General features: G+C 60.7%; 3 protein-coding genes across 6 annotated transcripts in view; 1 reads left to right on the top strand and 2 right to left on the bottom strand.

Annotated features, from left to right (window-relative positions):
* CEP164 (centrosomal protein 164) overlaps nucleotides 1–2,834 on the bottom strand; it is a 44,025-nt gene extending 41,191 nt beyond the window's left edge. For all 4 annotated transcript variants that reach the window (XM_064524192.1, XM_064524193.1, XM_064524194.1 and 1 more), the window contains exon 1: nucleotides 2,731–2,834. The gene's annotated coding sequence lies outside the window, so the exon portion shown is untranslated. The remainder of the gene's footprint in view (nucleotides 1–2,730) is intronic.
* A 119-nt stretch (nucleotides 2,835–2,953) lies between these two features.
* Nucleotides 2,954–11,074, top strand: BACE1 (beta-secretase 1). Its single transcript, XM_064524188.1, has 10 exons — nucleotides 2,954–3,409; nucleotides 5,289–5,377; nucleotides 5,479–5,695; nucleotides 5,917–6,054; nucleotides 6,201–6,335; nucleotides 6,687–6,788; nucleotides 6,948–7,097; nucleotides 7,249–7,420; nucleotides 7,511–7,786; nucleotides 9,588–11,074. The coding sequence occupies exons 1-9, from the start codon at nucleotides 3,116–3,118 to the stop codon at nucleotides 7,750–7,752; spliced, it is 1,539 nt and encodes a 512-aa protein (XP_064380258.1). The 5' UTR covers nucleotides 2,954–3,115; the 3' UTR covers nucleotides 7,753–7,786; nucleotides 9,588–11,074.
* Nucleotides 11,075–11,388: 314 nt separating this feature from the next.
* Nucleotides 11,389–20,160, bottom strand: RNF214 (ring finger protein 214). The gene is made up of 15 exons (XM_064524187.1): nucleotides 20,076–20,160; nucleotides 19,800–20,004; nucleotides 19,667–19,726; nucleotides 19,019–19,159; nucleotides 18,111–18,250; nucleotides 17,140–17,208; nucleotides 16,157–16,253; nucleotides 15,772–15,860; nucleotides 15,218–15,308; nucleotides 14,652–14,750; nucleotides 13,951–14,327; nucleotides 13,257–13,392; nucleotides 12,856–12,963; nucleotides 12,393–12,488; nucleotides 11,389–11,644 (listed from the first exon to the last, which is right to left on the bottom strand). Exons 1-15 carry the CDS (start codon nucleotides 20,147–20,149, stop codon nucleotides 11,579–11,581), a joined length of 1,848 nt encoding a protein of 615 aa, XP_064380257.1. The 5' UTR covers nucleotides 20,150–20,160; the 3' UTR covers nucleotides 11,389–11,578.
* Between the last annotated feature and the right edge of the window lie 13 nt (nucleotides 20,161–20,173).

Here is a 20,173-nt window from a genome sequence, read left to right as displayed (position 1 = left end):
AAAGCAGGAGGGGACAGCTAAAGAGCCGGGGAGCAAGCTACAGCTCAGAAGTGAATTAATTAAGAGTGCTGAGGGAAGGGAATTGCAAGCACGGTCCCATACCTCTGCTACAAAAGGTAGAAGCTACTGGCACTTAATTTTGTTTTATTATTCATTCATTTGGCAGTGGGGAGATGGAGCCCACCTGTGGGCTTTACACTGCCTGCACACACTGTGCCGGGCATGGCCGGGCGCTCTCTGCTCTATACTTCCACGCCTGCTTCGAAGCCAGGTGGGAAAAAGCTACCTGGGTCACGCCTGACCACGACACACACAGCCCAGGCCACCCCGAAAGAAGGGAAGCCACGCGACAGGGCAGAGCTCTCCACGCCGCTTACGGTGCTTTTGCACTGTGGTGCACCGTGCCTAATCAGCAACCCTTCCACACATGCTCCACAGGAGCTGCAGAAAGAGGGAGCAGAGCTGCAGCTGGCACAGAAGCTATAATCAGACTCCCCTCAGGCTTTCAAGCTTCTACACAGAAGATGAGCGCTTGCTTTGGGAGTGTTTTAAACAGGCAAAAAGCTGAAATGGGAAAGAGGAAAAACAGAAAAAGAAAGAAAAGAGTTTTCCCAAAGCACGGCACAGCTTTTTGAATGAAGTCCTTGGGCTGAATCACACCGCCCGGGGACAAGCCGGCTTCTCTCCGCACCCTCCTCGCTGGCCTCTCTCGCCTTCCCAGAGGACATTTGGGAAGCTATAAAAGGGTCCTAATTTAACGTGGCCCAAGTGTAACCTCTGGCAGATGGCTTCAATATCTAACTGTAAGCAAGGAATTAGTCCTGCCACAGCTGAGTCCTCAGGACTGCTTCAGCACAGGTTTAGGCTGATTAAGCTCATTTCCCTGCCCCAGGTGCCCGGGGCTGGGGGTTGACGCAGCCTCGTCTGGCCAGCACCTGTGCTCGCACAGCCTCACAGCAAGCCCAGCCAGGAGGCCGGGCTGGCTCCCGGGGGAACGACCTACCAACAGCAGCTCCAAGCACTGTCACTACACTGCTGCTGCCTCCGCTGCAGCTCTCCTTGCCCCTTTCACCTTCCACTGACCTCAGCTGCTCTGTATTTATAACCCTTATGTAAAGGGAGCCTCACAAGCAGCAATTAATCCTAGCAGTTTCCAGGCACAGATATTCTCAGGACATGCCAAACCAAAACAGCATCGCAAATCCCACTCCACTCCCCCTCCCAAATGTAGCTGCTCTAAAACATTTGAATGTGGGCAGCTCACTCCAGGCCTTCTGTTCTTGTTTTTCTCTGTCACAGCATTATTTGCAGTTTTAGCCACTTTCCTCATCCCCTGGCTTTAGCACCAGCAGATGAATTATACACTAACTCTCCTCTGAAACGCTGCTTCCCCACACCTGCACGTGTATCAGGGGGATGCATGTGTGTAATTAAAATGCATCGCAGCTGGAGGTGTGCTAGTCCAAAGACATACAAGAAGCAAGGCTTGCAGGCAGGAGCAATATCTTTTATTAGTAAAGATGCAGCTGAAGAAAAGCATGTATTTCTTTATTGTATAAATACGTACATGTGTACATGAGACAGACAAACAGTTTAAACCACTAGGCGCGTGTAAAGCCATGAGCTAGCAAATTCACGCGCCGCTCCCGGCTCAGCCGTGGCAGCTATTATTAGCACACCTCAAACCACTCCACGTGCGAGCAGCAATAACAAAAATGAAAACACACAAAGGACAGCACGGGGCTGGAGGCAGCATTTTGTTATTTCCCTGCCCAAAGCAGGAGCCTCCTCCCCGATGTGAGCTCGCATATTCGTGCAGCCTGGCAGGAGTAGCTGCAAGGTCTTTCCCTGCCCAGCGCATGCCCCTGCCCAGCACCTCGGGGTGCTCCTTCACCCCTCAGCGCCCACACGCGTGCACCAGCTCCCTTGCACGCTCACCCCGTTGTTTTGTCCTCCTTGGCACGCACAGCCCAGGCTGACCTTGCACACTTGCCCCTGGCTCCACAGCCCCCAGCTGGCTCCCAGCACCTCAGGCCCCTTTGCACACCCACCCCCACCTCAGCACCCCGCTGCACACTCAGCCCCAAGTGCGCCAGCCACCGTGCACATTCTGCCCCTACCCGCAGTCCTTTTGCGCTCTCGCCCCTGCCCCGGGGGGCCATGTGCGCTCTCACTCCATACCTGAGCCCTTTTGCACATTCCCCCAGGGCTCTTGCACAGTCACCCACCCATACCACAGACCCCTTTGCACATTCCCCCTAGGGGCCTTGCACGCTCACCTGGCCATACCCCTGCCCCTTTGCACACTCACCTCCCCCCTGAGCCCCCTTGCACACTCACACCTGCCCCAGGGCCCTTGCCCCCTCCCGCCCCGTGCCCCAGGCCCCCCTGGCTTGCTCACCCCTACCCGAAGGCCCCTCACACACTCACCTGGCCGTGCCCAGCGCCCTCACACGCTCTTGCCCTGTACCCCAGGGCCCCGCGGCACACCCGCCTTCACCCCGGGGCCCGGACACGCACACAGCCCTACCCCAGGGCCCCCTCACAGGCCTGGGCCTAGGCCTGGGCCCGGGTCCCCTCCCACGCCTAGGCCGGGCCCCCCCACACGCCTAGGCCTAGGCGTAGGCCCGGACCCCCTCCCACACGCAGCCCCGAGGCCGCAGCGCGCCCGGGCCCCCCGCACCCGCGTCCCCAGACGGAGGCCTGGCCCCGCGCCCCCGCCGCTCTTACCGCGCAGGAGCCGCCGCCGCCGCCGCCGCCGCGGAGGCCGCGGGTTGCCGGGGCCGCACCGCGGCCGCTTCCGGGTCGCGCGGCCGTAGCAACGCCAGGGCCCGCCCCCGGGGGCACCCCATTGGGCGCTGCAGGGTGGGGGGGGAAGCGCGGAGCGCGGGGCCTGCTGGGAGCTGTAGTCCTGCGGGGCGGCGGCGGCGCGGGCTGACTACGGTTCCCGGCGGGCAGCGCGGCAGGAGCGGGCGGGGCGGGGCGGGGCGGGGCGGAGCGGAGCGGAGCGCGGCGCCCTCCCGCGGCCGCGGCCATGGAGCGGGACGCCGTCGGCTGGCGGCCGTAGCCGGGCACAGCCCGCTCGGGGCCCGCCGCGAGGCAGCGCGGCCGCAGCATGGCCGGCGCCTGGCCCTGGGTGCTGCTGTGGCTGGGCGCCGGCCTGGCCCCCCCCGCCGCCGCCGCCGGGGCCGGGGCCGGGGCCGCGGCGATGCGGGTGCCGCTGCGCGGCGGCGGCCAGGCCCTGGCGGCGGCGGGGCCGCGGGCGCGCCGGGCGGCGGAGGCGGCGGCGGCGGCGGCGGAGGGGGGCGGCCCGCGGGCCGGCAGCTTCGTGGCCATGGTGGACAACCTGCGCGGCAAGTCGGGGCAGGGCTACTACGTGGAGATGGCGGTGGGCAGCCCCCCGCAGAAGGTAAGGCCGCGCCGGGCCCGCCGCAGCCGGGCGCCGCGGGCAGCCCCCGGAGGGGCACCCGGCGCCGCGGCTCCTGCTGCCGCGCGGGGGGAGCGCTGCTGCCGCGGCGCCCGCAGCGGCTGCCACGTCGAGGGAGCCGCGGGAGGCGTCCAGGCCTCGCCGCTTCACGTGCGTGCCCCGCTCTGCGTCGACGGCTCGCCTGGCGCTCCGAGGCGGGTCCCCCCGAGCCCGCAGAGCGCGGCCTGCGAGGCCCCCGCCGCCTCCCGCCATCGCTTGCGCGACTGCAAACCGCTGCCGTCCGGACGGGCGCATCCCGCGCCAGCCCACGGCGCTGGGCACTGCCGGCCTGGGGCGGGACGGCCCGGTGTGGGGCTCCCCGACGGCCCCCGCGCGGGCCGGAGCTCTGCCCTTTGCCGAGGCGCAGCCGCGGGCCTCCTTGGCTCCCTGACGTAGCTGTTGTCCTCGGTAGGCAAGGGAACGTCTGCAGAGCAAAACACCCTCCCCGCTGCCTGCGGCCTCTCCCTGCGGCCTCGCTTCGGCAGGTGTTTCCCCAGGGACCGCTGTCTCCACGGAGCACTCTGGAGAGCAGCGGGAGCGCGTTGCCGGGAGCAGATGGCCTTTAGCTGAGATCAAACAGGGCCGCGCGGGCGCAGGTGGCGGGTTGCCTGGGGAAGGCGAGGCTGCTCGAGCGCAGCCCTGAGCGTCCTGGGCAGCCCTTGGCGCTCGCCCGAGGGACTGCAGGGGCCAGCGGGAGGCTCGGGTCTCAGCCGGGGCCTGAGACGTGCCCCTGGGCAAAAAGCCTGCCGGGGGCCCGAGGAGCCCCGCGCTGCCCGCGGCGCGGCACGGCCGGGACAACGGGAGCTAGCCGGCCTGGGCGATTCGTTGACAAAATTCTGCCAGCCGTGGCCCAGGGCTTTGCGATTAGCACAAGCGCATTAGCCACCTCCCTCTGCCCTCCGACTCCGCAGATTAAGGGCCGGAGCCCTGTCAGGCCGCCGGGGCACCGGCGTGACCCGCAGCCCTAGGGGCGCCCCGGCCGCACCAGCCCCACGTGAGCCCGCTGGGGCCGCAGCCATGCCCACCCGCACACCCCTCTCCGTGCGGGGCAGGGGGCCGCCGGCCAGGCTCGGCGGCGGGTGGGATCGGGGGGGCCAGCCCCCTCCCGGCCCCGCCGGCGGGACGTTTGCCAAACCCTGCCCCGTGAGCTGGTAATCCAGGCACGGGCAGGAATGAATCAGGCGCAGAGCTCAGCGTGCGGATGGCTCATTAGGGGACCCAGCAATCCGCGGCGGCTTGGGTATTATCAGTGCCTCCGACCAGCTCCGCGAGCAAATTGGGAGGTTTCCCGGCAAGGGGAGCGTGGGCCCCCCCTTGCCGGCGCCCTGTGCAGCCCCGCAGCACCCTGCCAAACCTTGCGTGTGGGTGCTGCGTGCGCGGGGGCCGAGGCCTGGGGTGCTGAGCAGGGCAGGAGGGCCAGGGCTCTGTTTGCACGCCGCCGGACAGTGTTTGCTTTTTGTGCAACACCCCGACGTCGCTGACCGCTGCTCCGCCGCGCTGTCCTCTTCTGCTCCGCCGCTCCGAGCCGTCCCCGGGCACGGCAGCCCCGCGCCAGGAGTGGGGCCGGCGCAGAGCCCAGCGGGGAGGGGAGCGGGGCCTGGCCTGGCCCCCGCGGGAGGGCAGAGCTGGGCTCGCTGCAGGGCCGAGGCCCCAGAGCCGCGGCCCCGGGAGCGGAGAGGGCCGGGGACCGCGCAGCGCGGTCGGCACCAGGCGTGGGGACGGGCAGAGCACCTCTAGGCCCGCGGAGCCAGCCAGGCCGGGGTGCACAGTGCGGCCCGGGTCCTACTGCAGTCACGAGCTCTCCCCATCTCTCCTTCTCCAGCTGAATATCCTGGTGGACACAGGGAGCAGTAACTTTGCCGTGGGGGCGGCGCCGCACCCCTTCCTCCGGCGGTACTACCAGCGGCAGCTGTGAGTATGCTGGGGGCACAGGGGCCGGGGGACACGCAGACCGCGGCCGCCTGTCCTCGCGCCCGCGCTGATCTCAGCCTGGCTCTTCGGTGCCGTTCCAGGTCCAGCACCTACCGGGACCTGCGGAAGGGGGTGTACGTGCCCTACACCCAGGGCAAGTGGGAGGGGGAGCTGGGCACTGACCTCGTCACCATCCCGCACGGCCCCAACGTCACCGTCAGAGCCAACATCGCCGCCATCACGGAGTCGGACAAGTTCTTCATCAACGGCTCCAACTGGGAAGGGATCCTGGGGCTGGCCTACGCCGAGATCGCCCGGGTGAGCGCTGGCCCGCGGGTGGCCGGGGATCCTGCTGCCGTCCCGACGGGCTCTGTCCGTGTACCCCCGTCCTCGGGCTGTTCCCGCTTTGGTCTTTGCCGGCGCCTGTTTGCGGATGCGCTAGTGACCTTGAGGGGAGCTCGCCTGGGTGTCCTCGCCTCGGCACAGAGCAGGGGCAGCGCTGACACGTCCCTGTCCCGCCTCTGCTCTCCTCCCACCAGCCCGATGACAGCCTGGAGCCCTTCTTTGACTCCCTGGTGAAGCAGACCCGGGTGCCCAACATCTTCTCCCTCCAGCTTTGCGGGGCGGGCTTCTCGCTCAACGACACCGAGGCGCTGGCGTCGGTGGGAGGCAGCATGGTGAGTAGCCAGGAGCCAGCGGGGCAGGCCGGGCGGGCCCGGGAGCCCTGGCGCGGGTGTCCCGGAGGGCAGGGCTGGACGTACGGGACGTGCCCCGGCCGGAGCTGGCACCGTGGGGTGGCAGCGCCTGTCTGTCCCTGCTGCAGATCATTGGCGGCATCGACCGCTCGCTGTTTGTGGGCGACATCTGGTACACGCCCATCCGCAAGGAGTGGTACTACGAAGTCATCATCGTCAAGCTCGAGGTCAACGGGCAGGACCTGAGCATGGACTGCAAAGAGGTGACGCGGGGCGGGGGTGCCAGGGAGCCTGCCCTTTGCGGCACGGTGGTGGTCCTGCCGCCGGAGGTGTCTGTCCGCGGTTGAAACCCCTGCTGAAACGGCCCAGCACGCCCAGCGCTCCGGGCCCGTTGCCCGTGGCCTTGGAGCCTGGTTGCTGAGGGGCTGGTGGGGGCCGGGGGCACAGGCAGTTTGTCCGAGGGTGGAGCTGGAAGCGGAGCCCAGGCACTGCGCCTGTCGCCGTGGCGAGCAAAGCTGGAGCCTGGGATGGCCAGAGCAGTCAGGCGCTGGAGGGAAGGGGGGAGCTGGGCTCGCGTCTTGCACCTGGGTCACTCTTCCTCTTCCTGCCCCCAGTACAACTACGACAAAAGCATCGTGGATAGCGGGACCACCAACCTCAGGCTGCCAAAGAAGGTCTTCGAGGCTGCAGTGAAGTCCATCAAAACAGCTTCTTCGGTCAGTGTGGCCCTCAAAACTAGCCTAGCCCTCCCCTCTCTGCAGACGTGTCCCCAGCGCCAGCGCAGGGCTGGGAGCAGAGTGCCCGCCTGTCCCTGGGCTGAGCCTCTCTGCTGCCTCCCGGCATGGCCCCGCTCACTTCTCCCTTCCCTCTGGCAGACAGAGAAGTTCCCGGATGGCTTCTGGCTGGGGGAGCAGCTGGTTTGCTGGCAGGTTGGCACCACCCCCTGGCACATCTTCCCCGTCCTGTCCCTCTACTTGATGGGGGAGGCCACCAACCAGTCCTTCCGGATCACCATCCTTCCCCAGGTCAGCATCGGTGGGGCCAGGCCCTGCCCCGTGCGGAGCTGGGCGGCGGGCTGGAGCTGGGCGGCACGGGCAGGGCTGTGCCGGACACAGCTGCCCGCAGGAGCGCTGCCCTGCTCTGCTTCCCTGCTGACGGCCCCTCCTGTCCGTACAGCAATACCTGCGCCCGGTGGAGGACGTGGCCACCTCTCAGGATGACTGCTACAAGTTCGCCATCTCTCAGTCCTCCACGGGCACCGTCATGGGCGCCGTCATCATGGAGGGCTTCTACGTGGTCTTCGACCGTGCCCGCAAGCGCATCGGCTTTGCCGTCAGTGCCTGTCACGGTACGGGCTGGGCGAGGGGGGCAGGGGCAGAGGGCGCGTGATGCTCGGGGGTGTCGCGGCGGCCCGACCTCTGCCTCCTCCCGCCCGCAGTGCACGATGAGTTTCGGACAGCTGCGGTGGAGGGGCCTTACCTGCACTCCAACATGGAGGACTGCGGCTACAACATCCCGCAGACGGACGAGTCCACCCTGATGACCATCGCCTACGTCATGGCGGCCATCTGCGCCCTGTTCATGCTGCCGCTCTGCCTCATGGTGTTTCAGTGGCGCTGCTTCCGCTGCCTGCGGCGGGACCACGACGACTTTGCCGACGACATATCCTTGCTGAAGTGAGGCCTGAGCGCGGGGGCAGCCCCGGGGCCTGCAGGTGAGGCAGCGGGGCAGGGGCAGGGGCAGGGAGAGGTGGGCCCTCTCTCCGGGGGCTGGAGCGTGGAGGCAGGGCAGCGGCGTGCGGAGCCCTCCTGGCCCTGGGGGACTCGGTGCCCTTGGCGGTAGCAGGACAGGAGTGACCCACTGCCAGGAGCAGAATGCCAGCCCTGGGGCCGGGCCCTCACGTCCCCATCGCCCAGGGCAGCATTCGGGCACCAGGACGGGGAACCACAAGCGCCGCGGAGCAGACAGAGATGTGATCTGAGCAGCAGGCTGGGATCCCCTCTGTGTGCTCCGGGGCTTTGCCCTCCTTCCTGACGCCGGCCTTTGCTGACCCACAGCCTGCCACGGGCACGTGCGGCGCTTGCGAGCCTGTGGGGCAGCAGGGCAGCGGTGGGAGCTCGGGGCCTTGGCTGCTCTTGTCTGGGGCCGTCAGAAACAGCTTGGCGGTTTGGGGGTGACAGCTCGGCACTGCCATCCTGCCTGCGGCCCTGCAGGGGCTGGGTGCAGCGTCCGCTGCTGTCCCCTTGCAGCCCTGCCAAGCCTGACGGGGTCAAACTGATGAGCCATCCCCCCTCGATCGCCTTTCCCCCCGCATCCCTGCGTCGCTGCCCTCCTTTGCCTCCCCCGCAGGGAGGCCGCTGGCCCAGGCCGTCGGTGTAAGAGATCTGTGCGCGTTGCGTGTGTGCTGTGGCCGTGCCTGTCCCCGTGCAGCTCCCCTCTCCAGGACGCTGCGTGAACTAGAGCGTGCCCCTCCGGGGCCGCTTGTCCCCAGCCCGGGGCCTTTGCAGATGCCCACGCAGCGCCAACCTGGTGCCGCCCAGGGCCGCGGGAAGCCGGAGGCAAGGGCTTCCTTAGCAGAAGGAACGTGGCCGTGCGCCCACCCTCCTGCTCCCCTGCCTTCTGCGCTCCGTAACGTCCTCCCCAGACGCTGCTCTCGCCCGCCACGGCCCCTCGGGGACGGGGAGCTGCCTCGCCTCCCTTCTAGCACCGAGGGGTGTGTGCCCCGGAGAAGCCCGTGGCTGCTGCCCTCCAGTCCCGAGGAAACCAGCCTCCCCGCCCGGGACATGGGGTCTTTCCCCCGCGCTTCGTGGTTCCTCAGGCCCGCGTGGGGAATGGAGCACGGAGCTTCCCCCCCCCGAGCGGAGCACAGCCTGGCCAAGCAGAAACTGAGTGCCAGGCGCGCGCGAACTGCCGCCGCCCGGAGCCAGCCCGTGCCCCAGCCCGCTCGCCTCTTCGAAAGCCATAGGGGAGCCAGCGCCGGGCTCTGCTGGCCCCCGCCCGCAGCGGCTGCCTTGCCTCCCCGGCCGCAGCGAGTCCCGCGGCGCGGGGCGCACCGGCTCCGCTCGGCCGCCTCCGCGACTCCGCACGTCCCGGCGCCCGGCTGCCGCCTCGGCCGGGCCTGGCTTCTGCTCTCGAGGTGTGCGAGACCCCCCCTTTGCAGCTTGGGGGGGCGGCTGGGGCGGGAGGTGGCTGTGGGGACTACAGCGTTTATTATTTTTTATCCACATGGTTGTATTTATTTTTTTTTTTTTTACGATATGAGTCACTGGCAGTGCAGCTGTGTGGAATCAGAGCGTGTATATAGCAGGCCCCGTACTGCACACAGGTGTACAAATAATGGATGCTCCTCACCTGTACAATACATACATGTATCTGTATTTTTAATTCTAGCCCTGAAAGCCACTGTTCCAAACCCAACACGAAAGGGTTTTGGTGAGGGTTTGGTTCTGCTCTTTTTTTTTTTTTTTTTTTTTTTTTTTTTTTTAATATATGTATATTTTAAGCCCTCTGCTTAGTCCTAGTGCCTTGGCCCCGACCCAAGCGCCGGACTAGCTAGCTCAGCAGCGGCACGCTCGGATGGAAGCACTTTATGGATCGTGGGTGATCTGGAGGTTGTTTCAGTGGATGTGTCCCGTAACTGGTTTGGTGACAATGACGGAGGCATGCAGGAAGGGGGCATGGTCGGATCACACAAAGCAGTAGGTCACAGGCCAAAAGGACAGTGAGCAGGAAGGCAGTTGTGCCCCCATCTCGTTCCTACAGCAAAGAGAGGATTTTCCAGTACGTGAGACCAGCCCTCCTCTCCTTTCCCCGGTCCCAGCAGGAGCGTGGCACTGACAGTCGTTTTGTCCCTTCCCCAGAGCACACTCTCGGGAGCCTGCAGGCCGTTGCTAACGCTCTATTTCCCTACTTTGACTTGGACAGGGAAGTGCTGTCAGGTTCTGTTCTAAATCCTGAGATTTACTAGTTAAAAAGGCAGCGTTCCTCTGTGAGCGAGGGACAGAGCTACCTGCGGGGCCTGGACCTGAGCGGAGGTGGCAGCTGGCCAGCGGATGTATGCACAAGGCTGAGCGCCCAGTTCAGGAGAGGACGGGTGCTGGGGCTGGAGCGTTAAAGGTCTACACTAGTAACCAGGCATAAAGCTTGTTAACAAGGTCCTTTAGATAAAAATGCCTTTGAGGGAGCAACGAGGGAGGCAGGGACGCGTACTGCGTCGCAGAGCATAGGCAGGCCAAGCCAGCCAGAGCGTTGTGCCCACGCACGCCCCCGAGCTGTTCCACTTCACTGCTCCTGCGTTTGCATAGCATCCCGCTGCCCTGCCCTGCTCCGCACCTGCAATCATCCAGCAACTCCACTCCAGAGCAAGGGGGCCAAGTTATGCAACTGGACAGACCTCCGCTCCCTCGTGCCTGCCCAGGGCCCTCCCCAGGATCCCAGACTACGCTGCGGACCACTGCCTTAAAACGCGCCCGAGAGGCACGTGTGTGCGTGCAGGAAGATCCGGACTGTGGCCGAGTTCAGCCCTGCCGTGCACAGGCAGCGCTCACTGCCCCATCCCAAGGCACAGGTGCTTCTAGCAGCGCTGAGTTTGCGCCGCAGACTGCAAAAAGAGAAAGAGACCTACAGAGTAAGTGCAGGATTTTAAGTGGTGCTGAGCACCTCTTAATCCCACCGAAATCCACGGAGAAGGGGCTGGTGCAGCAGCCCGTGTTTTAGGAGAAAGTACAGGAGAGGGGAAAATGGGGATTGCAGAAGGTTGGCTATCCGGAGCTGCAGTGCAGCCAAACTGTGTTCACCCCCCAGCGCTCCCTCCCCAGGCCCAGCGTTACACCAGGAAGCACGGGGTAGAAGCGTGCGCAGAACTTTGCCCCGTGGGAGAAGGGACGGGGATGGTTACCCCCAGCTGCTGCTGTAGACTCCAGTACTCTGTAACCTAATGTCTATGTAAGAACAATGAATGTTAACACAGTAAATTATTATATTAAAAAACCCACAAAAGCTCCTTTTTGTCTGCAACCTGTTCATTGCTAGGAGGGGAACTCCCCAGTGAGCACAAGCAGCACTGGCTGGATGGGGCAGAGGATGGGTCTGCCGGGGCACAGGGAGGGGGACATCCCAGCGAGGGGAATGCTTTGCGGAGAGTGCGGAGCTCCTGGGAATGCTCCCCCAGGGAAGGACGCGCTGCAAGCCCCACGGGTGAGGGGACAGAGGTCCTTACAGCAGCTGCTGAAGGCCCAGCAAGCGGTTTTTTAACACCTTAGAAAGCAAGCCAGGAAGGCTATGAACAACCAAGAAATGAGGAGCAGCAGCAGCAAATCACTGCATAATATACACACTTTATTTATGAATTTGTATGTATACAGACTTTCTATACACACATTACCTATATAATAAAAATGTACATGTGTATACATGGTCGTATAAATATAGAACTGTAGAAATCTTAGAATTGATCCTGTCTATTCACAGCAACTCCTCCAGTGGGGACGCTTTGTTCGAGTAGCCGTCATTTGAGACTTGGGCAAAAGGGGCAAGTGTCATTTGTGTTGGTTTGTGCCCAGAATTTGATGCACTAGAAGAGAGAGAATTAGTCAAGAGCCACCAGCACAACTCAAAGGCGCTGTGAACACAGCAGGGCATTACTTTTCCAGAGCAGTGCTGGCAAGGGGCACTCATTTTAAGGGATGGTTTATCTTGCTCCCTAGAAACAGCCTCCCTCAAAGGGTCACCGTGATGAGGGAGCCCTTTTCAGTGTAGCAGCATCATCAGGCTCTCCTGAACTCAAGGCTTTCGGCTTCCCCAGTAGTCACTTGGGGCCATAAAGCAACGATTAGGAGGAAGGATTTGCCTACACGGATGAACCGCAGCCAGCACCACGAGAGGAGAGTCTCTCCTCTTCCCAAGAGCTCATGTGCACAGAGCCGGACACCCAGACAGCTGGGTGACAGGCAGCTCTCTCTGACACCCTGTATTCTAGATCTTCCCGCAGCATCCTGCTCCAGGAAGGGAAAAGGCCAGGATCTAACCCTCCAAACAAGGTGCACAGGCTCTAAGGCAAGAATGTAAGACACAGTGGTTTTAGAAGCCACTACCAAAGAGCCACTCGGGGTGGTCCAACTAGGAGTGAGGAGAGAGGGTGACAGGGCACAGAGAGGTCAGTTACCGATTACACCCTCCTCCTGGCAGGATCTGATTACAGCGCGGACTCCTGGGGACCCGCTATGCAGGCTCGGGGACCTGGCAAGGGACTGGCACTAGGAACCGTCACAAGGAACATCAAGAGCAGGCAAGAGAAGCGCTGAGTGGGGGAGCGCACTCACCTCCTTGTGCAGCACGTGCGAGCAGGCCATGGGGTGAAGGTCACCGGGCTGCACAAGCTTCTGGCACATCAGGCACAGCTTACAGGCAGCGGGGGTCTGCGACAAGCGGAACACAAAGCAGACAGTCACGGAAGTCAGACGCCCCAGCTCAGATCATATATTCCACGATCCAGCTACTTGTCCCGCCAGCCGCAGCCGGGGGCCACGGTTTGCCCAACTCCTCCCTCTGCACACAGCCATCTGTGCTGGAAGCTCTGCCACCTCTTCTGCAGCCTGACGCAGGGCACAAAGCACCCACGCTCCTAACCCTTCGCTCCTGCCTCACCAGCCTGAGCGGCTGCGCAAGGGGAGACAGCTCAGCTTCACTGTCTCCTCCTCTCGTTCCCCCTCCCAGGGAGGCTCCCTCCCCAGCCGGCCTTCCCTGGGGATGCCGAGGCGCTCCAGGAAAGCCAGGAAGCCTTACGTGTGATGCTGTCCCAGGGTAAGCCACCTGGGCCGGGGGCAGGAACATGGGCGTGCTGATCTGGGGCAGAGGAGCAGAGAACATGGGGGCCCGGATTCGACTGAGCGGCTGTAGCGAGGCAAACAGAGGCACATCAGGAAAGTCCAGGAAGACAGCTGAGCCACCCCAAGTTACTTCAGGGGAAAAAAAAACACCCTGGCATTGCTCCAAGGTCAACCGAAAGGGGAACCCCTGGGACAAGCCTGCTGCACACAGAGCAAGCCGGAGCTCTGCACGTTCCCAGCAGCGGGCCCTGTGCAGCACAGTCTGCAGGCAATGGAGGAACGGGCGCTGCTCCTCATCGCTGCCAGGCTGCCTCCCCCAGCAAGGAGCCTTCCCCGCTACCCCCCCGGCTCTCCCACCTGAGCCCCGACCGCTGCCCGCTCGTGTTGCTCCGCCAGCTTCGCTGCCACCAGCTGGATCAGCTCCTCCATGGTCAGCCCCGCCATGGTCCTCCGAGCAGTCTTGATCTGCTGCAGGATGTTGGTGAGCTGGGCCCTGCGGGAACAGCAGCCCGCTAAGAGCTCCCACCCACCGCCAGCGAGCCGAGCCGGCCCCACGAACAGGGCCCCATCGGCCCAGGGCTCTGCGATACTGCCCCGGACCGGTCGGCATCCCCGTCCAGGTCTCGGGGGAAGCCCGCATCACAGCGGAGAACGAGGTGCTCTCAGCTGTCCACAGAGAACAGCCGATACCCTAAACGAGACAAATTACACACTGAGCTTCTGCCTCCGAAATGCTGGGGGAAGAGCAGGCAATCCCAGCTGGAGCGAGAGACTGCCCACCTGCCACGCAGGCTGATGGACTTGCCTGAGGTATGGCAGCACGCAGAGCACTCTTTGCTGCACTCCGGTATCGTGGCCACTCTTTAAATAAAGCCCCAAACCTTCCTTGTTCCTAGTGCTACAGGTGAGCTGATGGAGAGCCCTCACACTTGGCTTCCCTCCCTTTCCACGACACTCCTCATGCTCCTGGACAAGCTCCACTTCCCTTTACTCAGCTCACATCCCACTCGCAAGGCTTCGCTCCCCAGGAAAGCTAATGCAAGACACTCACTTGGTGCACTGCGGAAATCGAGTCAACAACTTCTCCAGCAGCTTTTCCAGCTTATCAGCTGGCTGTGGCATGTGAAACTCTGGAGTGACCTTAACTCCTCCCAAACCTGGCGGAGGAGGGATGGAGGCAGCAGGAGTCATGTGAGGACTGTGCGTGCCAATAAGCGACGCCACTACAGGGCTGTTTCTTCCTTGGGAAGCAGGCAGCGGCGGGGAAGGCTGGTTAGGTCTGGAGATGGCAGGGTTCAGGAGCGGAAAGGAGAGCGCCCGGGGATCAGCACTTGGCATGACCATGGGAACGGGAACCGGTCCGATGGGGAACGGGAGCCTGGGAGTAAGGGAGGGGTTGGGCTGGAATGCCGTCAACATGAAATCTGTCTGAGAAAGAAAAACAGGGAGAAAGGAAAGGCTGGTTAGAATAAGCCCATCTGAAAGCAGAGCTTAGCACCTTCCACCGCAGCCAGGCAGGAGGCAGGCTAAGCCACGAGCCTCCTCATGGCAAGGCAGGGCAGTGCAGACCCTTCTCCCCAGAGACAGCTGCCTCAGAGGACAAGCACAGGACTCCGGAAAACTTAACCCGCTACAGTCTCCTTCAGCGCCCCTCGCACAGGCGGTGCCGGTTAGGGCTGGCAGGCATGTTCCCCCCAGCGCTGACCTCAGAGCAGCCAAAGCTTGCGTGCGTTAGGCTGGCGAGGCACTCACTTCTGAGGGCGGAGGCGGCAGGGTTGGCGTCGGGATCTGTGGAAGGCTGCTCAGCTTTGTTCCGTTTCTCACCATCTGAATGTGGTCGTTGAACTGATCCTAACACAGAGGAAAGGAAACAGAGGCAGAGTTATCAAAGCTGCTGCCCGAGGAAGTTCTGGACGCTGCGTGCCTAGAACAGGTGAATTCCCCTGCCACTGCTGCCTGGGCAAAGTGTTCTCAGTGATGGAACAGCTGCAGGCCCTGAAGCAGACACTATTTGGCTCCACAAGACTAAAGAGGGGGGGGGGGGGGGGAAAGACTCAGAGAGGAATACCTGCCTCTGCCACGAACCCAACACACCACTTTTGTATCCACATGGTTCATGCACATGCATCAGCCCAAGGAGGCAGGCAGAAGATCTCTGCAGCTGCTCACAAGGGCAGACTGACTGTGCCATGCTTTTGGGCACAAATCCTTTTCCTGTGGCCTGGTCCTCTCTTAAAGAGGGTTGAAACTAAACATGCAAAGTAGCATTAACATGAGCTGCTCACTGTTATGTTGGGAGCTGTCTGCCAGGGACTTACTCGGACACTTTCCTTGGTCATCCGTATCCTGTTCAGCCTCATCTCCCACTCCTGTTTCGGTCTCATGGTCTCCAGCGTGGGTGGCGCAGACCTGTGAGTACAATTCAGCTTTCCCTCTTCCACCCCGGCTCTCACTGCTAACAAAGTGAGAGCAGCTGGAAACAACCAACTCCCCAAACCCAGCAGGGCTCCCCTCCTCTGGCCAGGCGGGAAGAGGGGCTCAAACCCGGGCAAGGACCTCTGCAAGAGGAGGGCACGTGGTGCTACCAGAGCACAGAGACTGATCTGGTGGACAGGCACAAATACTGCAGTCAGCACAGTGCCACCAGGTCGAGAACGTGGCAGATGTTCAGCAGAGGAATGACAGCAGGGAATAAGCACAACCCCATGCGCCCTTGTTCTGCGACACTGCAGAATCACAGTAGTTTAATAAAGAAACCCACAGGAAACCTCAACCTATTTCAGTCAGACCTCCAACACAGGTAGAGGAAGAGCAAACAGGCACGTAGCAATACCTGAGTCACCCTGCCATCTCCGAGACTGCAGGAACTTACTTGAGGTAGGTGAGGTGCAGCTCTGCTTCTTTCTCTGCTTCCTCTAGTTTCAACACCAGCAGCTCCTTCCGGCTCTCCAGGGACAGGATCTAGCAGAGACAGGCCCCACATGAAGAGTAGTTTCTGTATTCCCCAGCTTTACGCTGCCAGACCGTGACCGTAATCTCTTCACTAAGCACCATGCTAACTGCACTGGGGCACCAGCTTGGATTAATGTTTACTGTGCTGGTGTTTGCTTACCCCTCCTCTCACCCCATGAACAGGGGAATTGGCCTTGACAGCAACTCCCCCTAGTTTCAGGTCCTGACCATCATTCATCACCTGGAACCCCTAAAAAGACCCCCCGCTCCTCAACTACTCTGTAGGTAAGAAGCCATCTACCAACCTCTGCTTTCCAGGCCCGCTCCGTCTCCTCAAGAATGTTCCTGTTGATTTCATTGTGCTGGTTCTTCAGCTTATCTAGCTCCATCTCCCATAACTGCCTGGAGGCAGAAACAGAACAGGTCTGTTTACACGCTGGAATGACTTGGAACAGCAGAGCTGCCAAAACTCTCACAAAACCATCAATCCTTATAGCCCTCGATTGTGCAGAACCGTGGAATACCGACAGCTTCCAGGCCACGACACCAGTCATGTTTATCAGGGCTGCATGAGTCACAGGCCCAGGAGCGAGCTGTTCTGCAGCACACGAATGACCAGCAGGCAAACATGCATGTACAGCTGGAGCAGTGTGAGCAGAAGGGAGATCCCCTCACCCACAATCTGCCTGAATCAACACACAGGTCTAAGTCATTATGATCCTGCACAAGTTTAAAGTTGGCCCTTTCCACCTGGGTTAAGTGAGGATCTGCGCTTTGATCTGGAACTTCTCAGGTATCTAAGTGCTGCAGAGATGTGCCCAGGGTTTAGAAGAGTCAGGAAGTTGTAGGGAACAGCACCGAGAGAAATAGCTCTGCCCTAATCCTGGGAAGTCAAAATTCAACCAGAGGTAGCAGTCGCAAACTGTGCCAATCCACTGAGCATAAATTCTAGTCTTGGGGGATCTTTATCTCCACGTCACAAGCATCCAGGAGCCTGCTTGTGACCAGGATCAAAGAGGATTTAATCCAGAGACTGTGGGCATCCGCCCGCTGGAAAAGGAGATAAAACCTTTAGAGCGCCTCACTGGACAGCGCTGTTCGACTGTCCCCTCTAGCCTACCCCCATCACCAGCACCACATTCACTCCAGAGCAAAACATTACATTCTAGGGTGAGGCAAATCTCATTTTTCATCTACAACATATCTTTTGCTTCCTGTAACTGGAGGGAAAAGACCGAAAGGAAAAGGTTATTCAACAGCATTAGCCCAGTACTATAGAGAGCCTTACTTTTCATCAGACTGCTCTGCAATGAGAGAAGCAATCTTGTTTTCCTTCTCCTCCTGTTCTTTCAGCAACCTGCACAAGAAAAAAATAAAAGGACAGATGGAGTCACCTGTTGGAAAGGTGTCATCGCACAGCCACTAATGCTGCATGGCTCAAGTTTAAACAAGGTATTTGCACAGCTGTGTGCCCAGCGTAGCAACATACTCTGAAGACTGAGCCATTCAATAAATGTTTGGAAGCCGTCGCTACCATCATCCGTGATAAGAGAGCAGAAATCTGCTGCATCATGGTACTGCACAAAGGCTGCAGCATACAACCAGAATCCTCTGCAGAGAGCTGTGCCACCTTGACAACACATACTTTGCAACAGGGGAAAAAGAGGATGAGTTCTTGGAACCATTACCGAAGCAGCTTTACCCAAAAATGCTATGACTGAGCCCTCAAAAAATCAGACCTCCAGGACAAGACAGAACAGCTACGTAAAAGTGCAAATTCACCATCGAAAGGAACCTCAAGTTCTTCACAAACGAGCCAAAGCTTGCTTGCTTTAGACCCCCTCTTCACGTAGTGAGATCCCTTGCACAGAGTATGCTGCCTATTTTATGAGCAAAGCGTGATTGCAGCAGGGAGTCTTTCAAACCATCAGGTGCAAAGCAGGTCTGAGCAGCCTCCCTAAATGGAAAGTTTTGAGAAGGATGGCTTGGTAAGTCTGACAAGACCATACTGTGCACGCGTACAGTCAGCAGGCAAAACGACCTCCTTTTGCCCCAAAATTTCATTTTGAGATCCTCTGTAAAGAGAAGCTGCTCAGTCTGTAGTAGATGTGTTCAAAACTGAACAGGTCTCTCCCTCAACTGCTCACCACAATACTTGCTGCCTCCAAAAGTTCAAAGTGATCTTCCTTGAATCAGACATACATCAGGGTTCAATTATATGTTCTTTTCTAACAGATACTTGCTTCTCCATACTAATACCTTCTGCCTTTCTCACAGAGTTTCTCGATTTCTGCCTTCAGATCTTGCTCCTTCTGCAAGAACTCCTTCTTTTCTTTCTCCATCTTCTTCTTTGTCTCTTCTCGCTTGATGGTCACGTCCTGAATAGCTTTCAGAATCTCCTAGAGGAAACAAGCCTCGTGCAAATAAAGAGCAAAATCCCCAAATAATAGTTTTCTTTGTCTTTAAATCGGTTACTGTCTTAGTTAAGTTGAAGAGAGCTTACATGCATCATCGAAATCTTTCTTTTTAGTAGATCAAGCCCCAAATAAGATACATAGGGGTTATTATGAGGAAACCCAGGAGACAGACAGAAAGCCTAGGGATCTCCTGTCTCCTTAGAAACATTTTAAGCTTCCAGGCCTCGCTTTAGATCAAAGCGATGGGTCCCTGATGGTTCCTTTTGTCCTGACAGGAGCTACCATAGAGAGAGCTGGGAATCACTTGTTTAACCTAGTGATCCCTGAGCCAATAGCCAGGAGACCCAAGTAATCACACGGAGTTAATCTTCCTCACTTCCAGCTGCTTATCACATGCAGTTAATTCTCCTCACTTGCAGCTCTCACTAGTTTTCATGTGAAAAATTAATGTGCTTCCTGAAGAGATGCTGCAAAACCAGCAGCAGGAAGCAACTTGTATGCAAGGTGCTGTATTAGGAGTTAATTCTGAACCGTCCAGCATCCAGATTTGAGCAGGGGCCAATTTTTAATGCTGTAGAGGAATGTGTGTGTAGTACACGGGGAAAACTGCAGCGCTGCATGCCACTGCTGCTTCTGGCTGCCGGCTTGCACCCCACCGCGGCCCTCGGCACGAGACTGAATCAGCCCACCTTAATGGCATAGCTCAGTGCTAACAGGCAGCTTAAACAGAAAAGGATTTTTGCCACATACCTGGTGGTTCTTCATCTCCTCTTCCCTTCGCTGCTGGAGCTGCTTGAGCTGCACCTGCAGCTGATTCTCCACTTGCCTCTGCTTGTCCAGTACCTCCTGGTAGCGCTCCTTCAGCAAAGCCCTCTCAGACATCATTTTGTCCTGCGGGGGACAGCGGAAACTCAAGGAGCACCTTCCCCTTCCCTCACACCAAACAGCACACAGACACAAGCAGCAAAGCTCGACTGTGTGTTAAAGCCCAGAGGATGTCAAGGCTTAGATTGCCAATAACCGCAATTATCTTCTGCCTTCAAGGCTCAGGCTCTCTACATCAGACTAAATGACCCACTGCCTGCAGCTAACACTGCGTTTCTTCTTCTAAAGAACAGAGCTTAAGAACTGCAAGGCTGGTGTTAAATGAGAAAAAAAATCTTGTGGGAAGAGCAGGGGAGCGGGACTCAGGATGCCTAACACCAGAACAACTCTGCCTCCCGTTAACTCATTTAACGGCATTTTGCTATCATTTTCCCATGGCACACGTACTCCGAACTTGAAAGTTTTCCTTTCTCCTCCCTGAAGCCTTGGACAGCGCGGTGGACCAAGAAAGGAAAGCGCGCTGCGTGGGGCCCGGGTCGCTCCCGCCGCGCACGGCGGGGCCGCGGTACCCACCAGGTTCCTCTCGATGTCCTGGTCCGTGTTCACGTCCGCGTCCGCCGTCCTGAAGTCGGTCTGCGGGGGGAGAGGCGCCGTGAGACGCCGCCGAGCGCCGCCGGCCCGCGCGGCCCCGCAGCCGCGCACCCACCTGCACCGCGATGTTCTGCGAGGCCCTGCCGGGGGCCGCCGCCGCCTCGGGCTCCGCCGCCGCCGCCTCGGGCTCCGCCGCCGCCGCCTCCGCGCCGGGCTCCGCCTCGGCCTCGGCCTCGGCCTGGCCGCCGGCCCCCGCGGCGGGCGGCTGGGGCGGCTCGGCGCCGGGGGGCTCCGCCGCCGGGCCGGGGCTCTGCGGGGCGCTGCGCCACACACAACGGTCACTCGCCACCCTCCCGCCGCCGCCGCCCCCCCGCCGCCCGGCCGCGCCTACCTGCCGGGCTCGCAGAGCGGGGCCGGCGCCGCGGCGGGGCCGTCCGCCTGCGCCTGGGCCTGCTCCAGCGCCATGCCGCCGCCTCCCGCCGGGCCGGA

The sequence above is a fragment of the Dromaius novaehollandiae genome, chromosome 21 (assembly GCF_036370855.1).
Source record: "Dromaius novaehollandiae isolate bDroNov1 chromosome 21, bDroNov1.hap1, whole genome shotgun sequence".
Taxonomy (NCBI): Eukaryota; Metazoa; Chordata; class Aves; order Casuariiformes; family Dromaiidae; genus Dromaius; species Dromaius novaehollandiae.
This window is presented reverse-complemented; position numbering and strand designations above follow the sequence as displayed.

Coding starts and splice junctions, on each gene's coding strand:
- BACE1 (XM_064524188.1), top strand. CDS start 3,116: ATGGCCGGCGCCTGGCCCTGGGTGCTGCTGTGGCTGGGCGCCGGCCTG. Junction 6,336..6,686: donor TGAGCATGGACTGCAAAGAG/GTGACGCGGGGC, acceptor TCCTGCCCCCAG/TACAACTACGACAAAAGCAT. Junction 7,421..7,510: donor TGCCGTCAGTGCCTGTCACG/GTACGGGCTGGG, acceptor TCCCGCCCGCAG/TGCACGATGAGTTTCGGACA.
- RNF214 (XM_064524187.1), bottom strand. CDS start 20,149: ATGGCGCTGGAGCAGGCCCAGGCGCAGGCGGACGGCCCCGCCGCGGCG. Junction 19,160..19,666: donor AGGACATCGAGAGGAACCTG/GTGGGTACCGCG, acceptor TGTCCCCCGCAG/GACAAAATGATGTCTGAGAG. Junction 14,751..15,217: donor TGACCAAGGAAAGTGTCCGA/GTAAGTCCCTGG, acceptor CCTCTGTGTTAG/GATCAGTTCAACGACCACAT.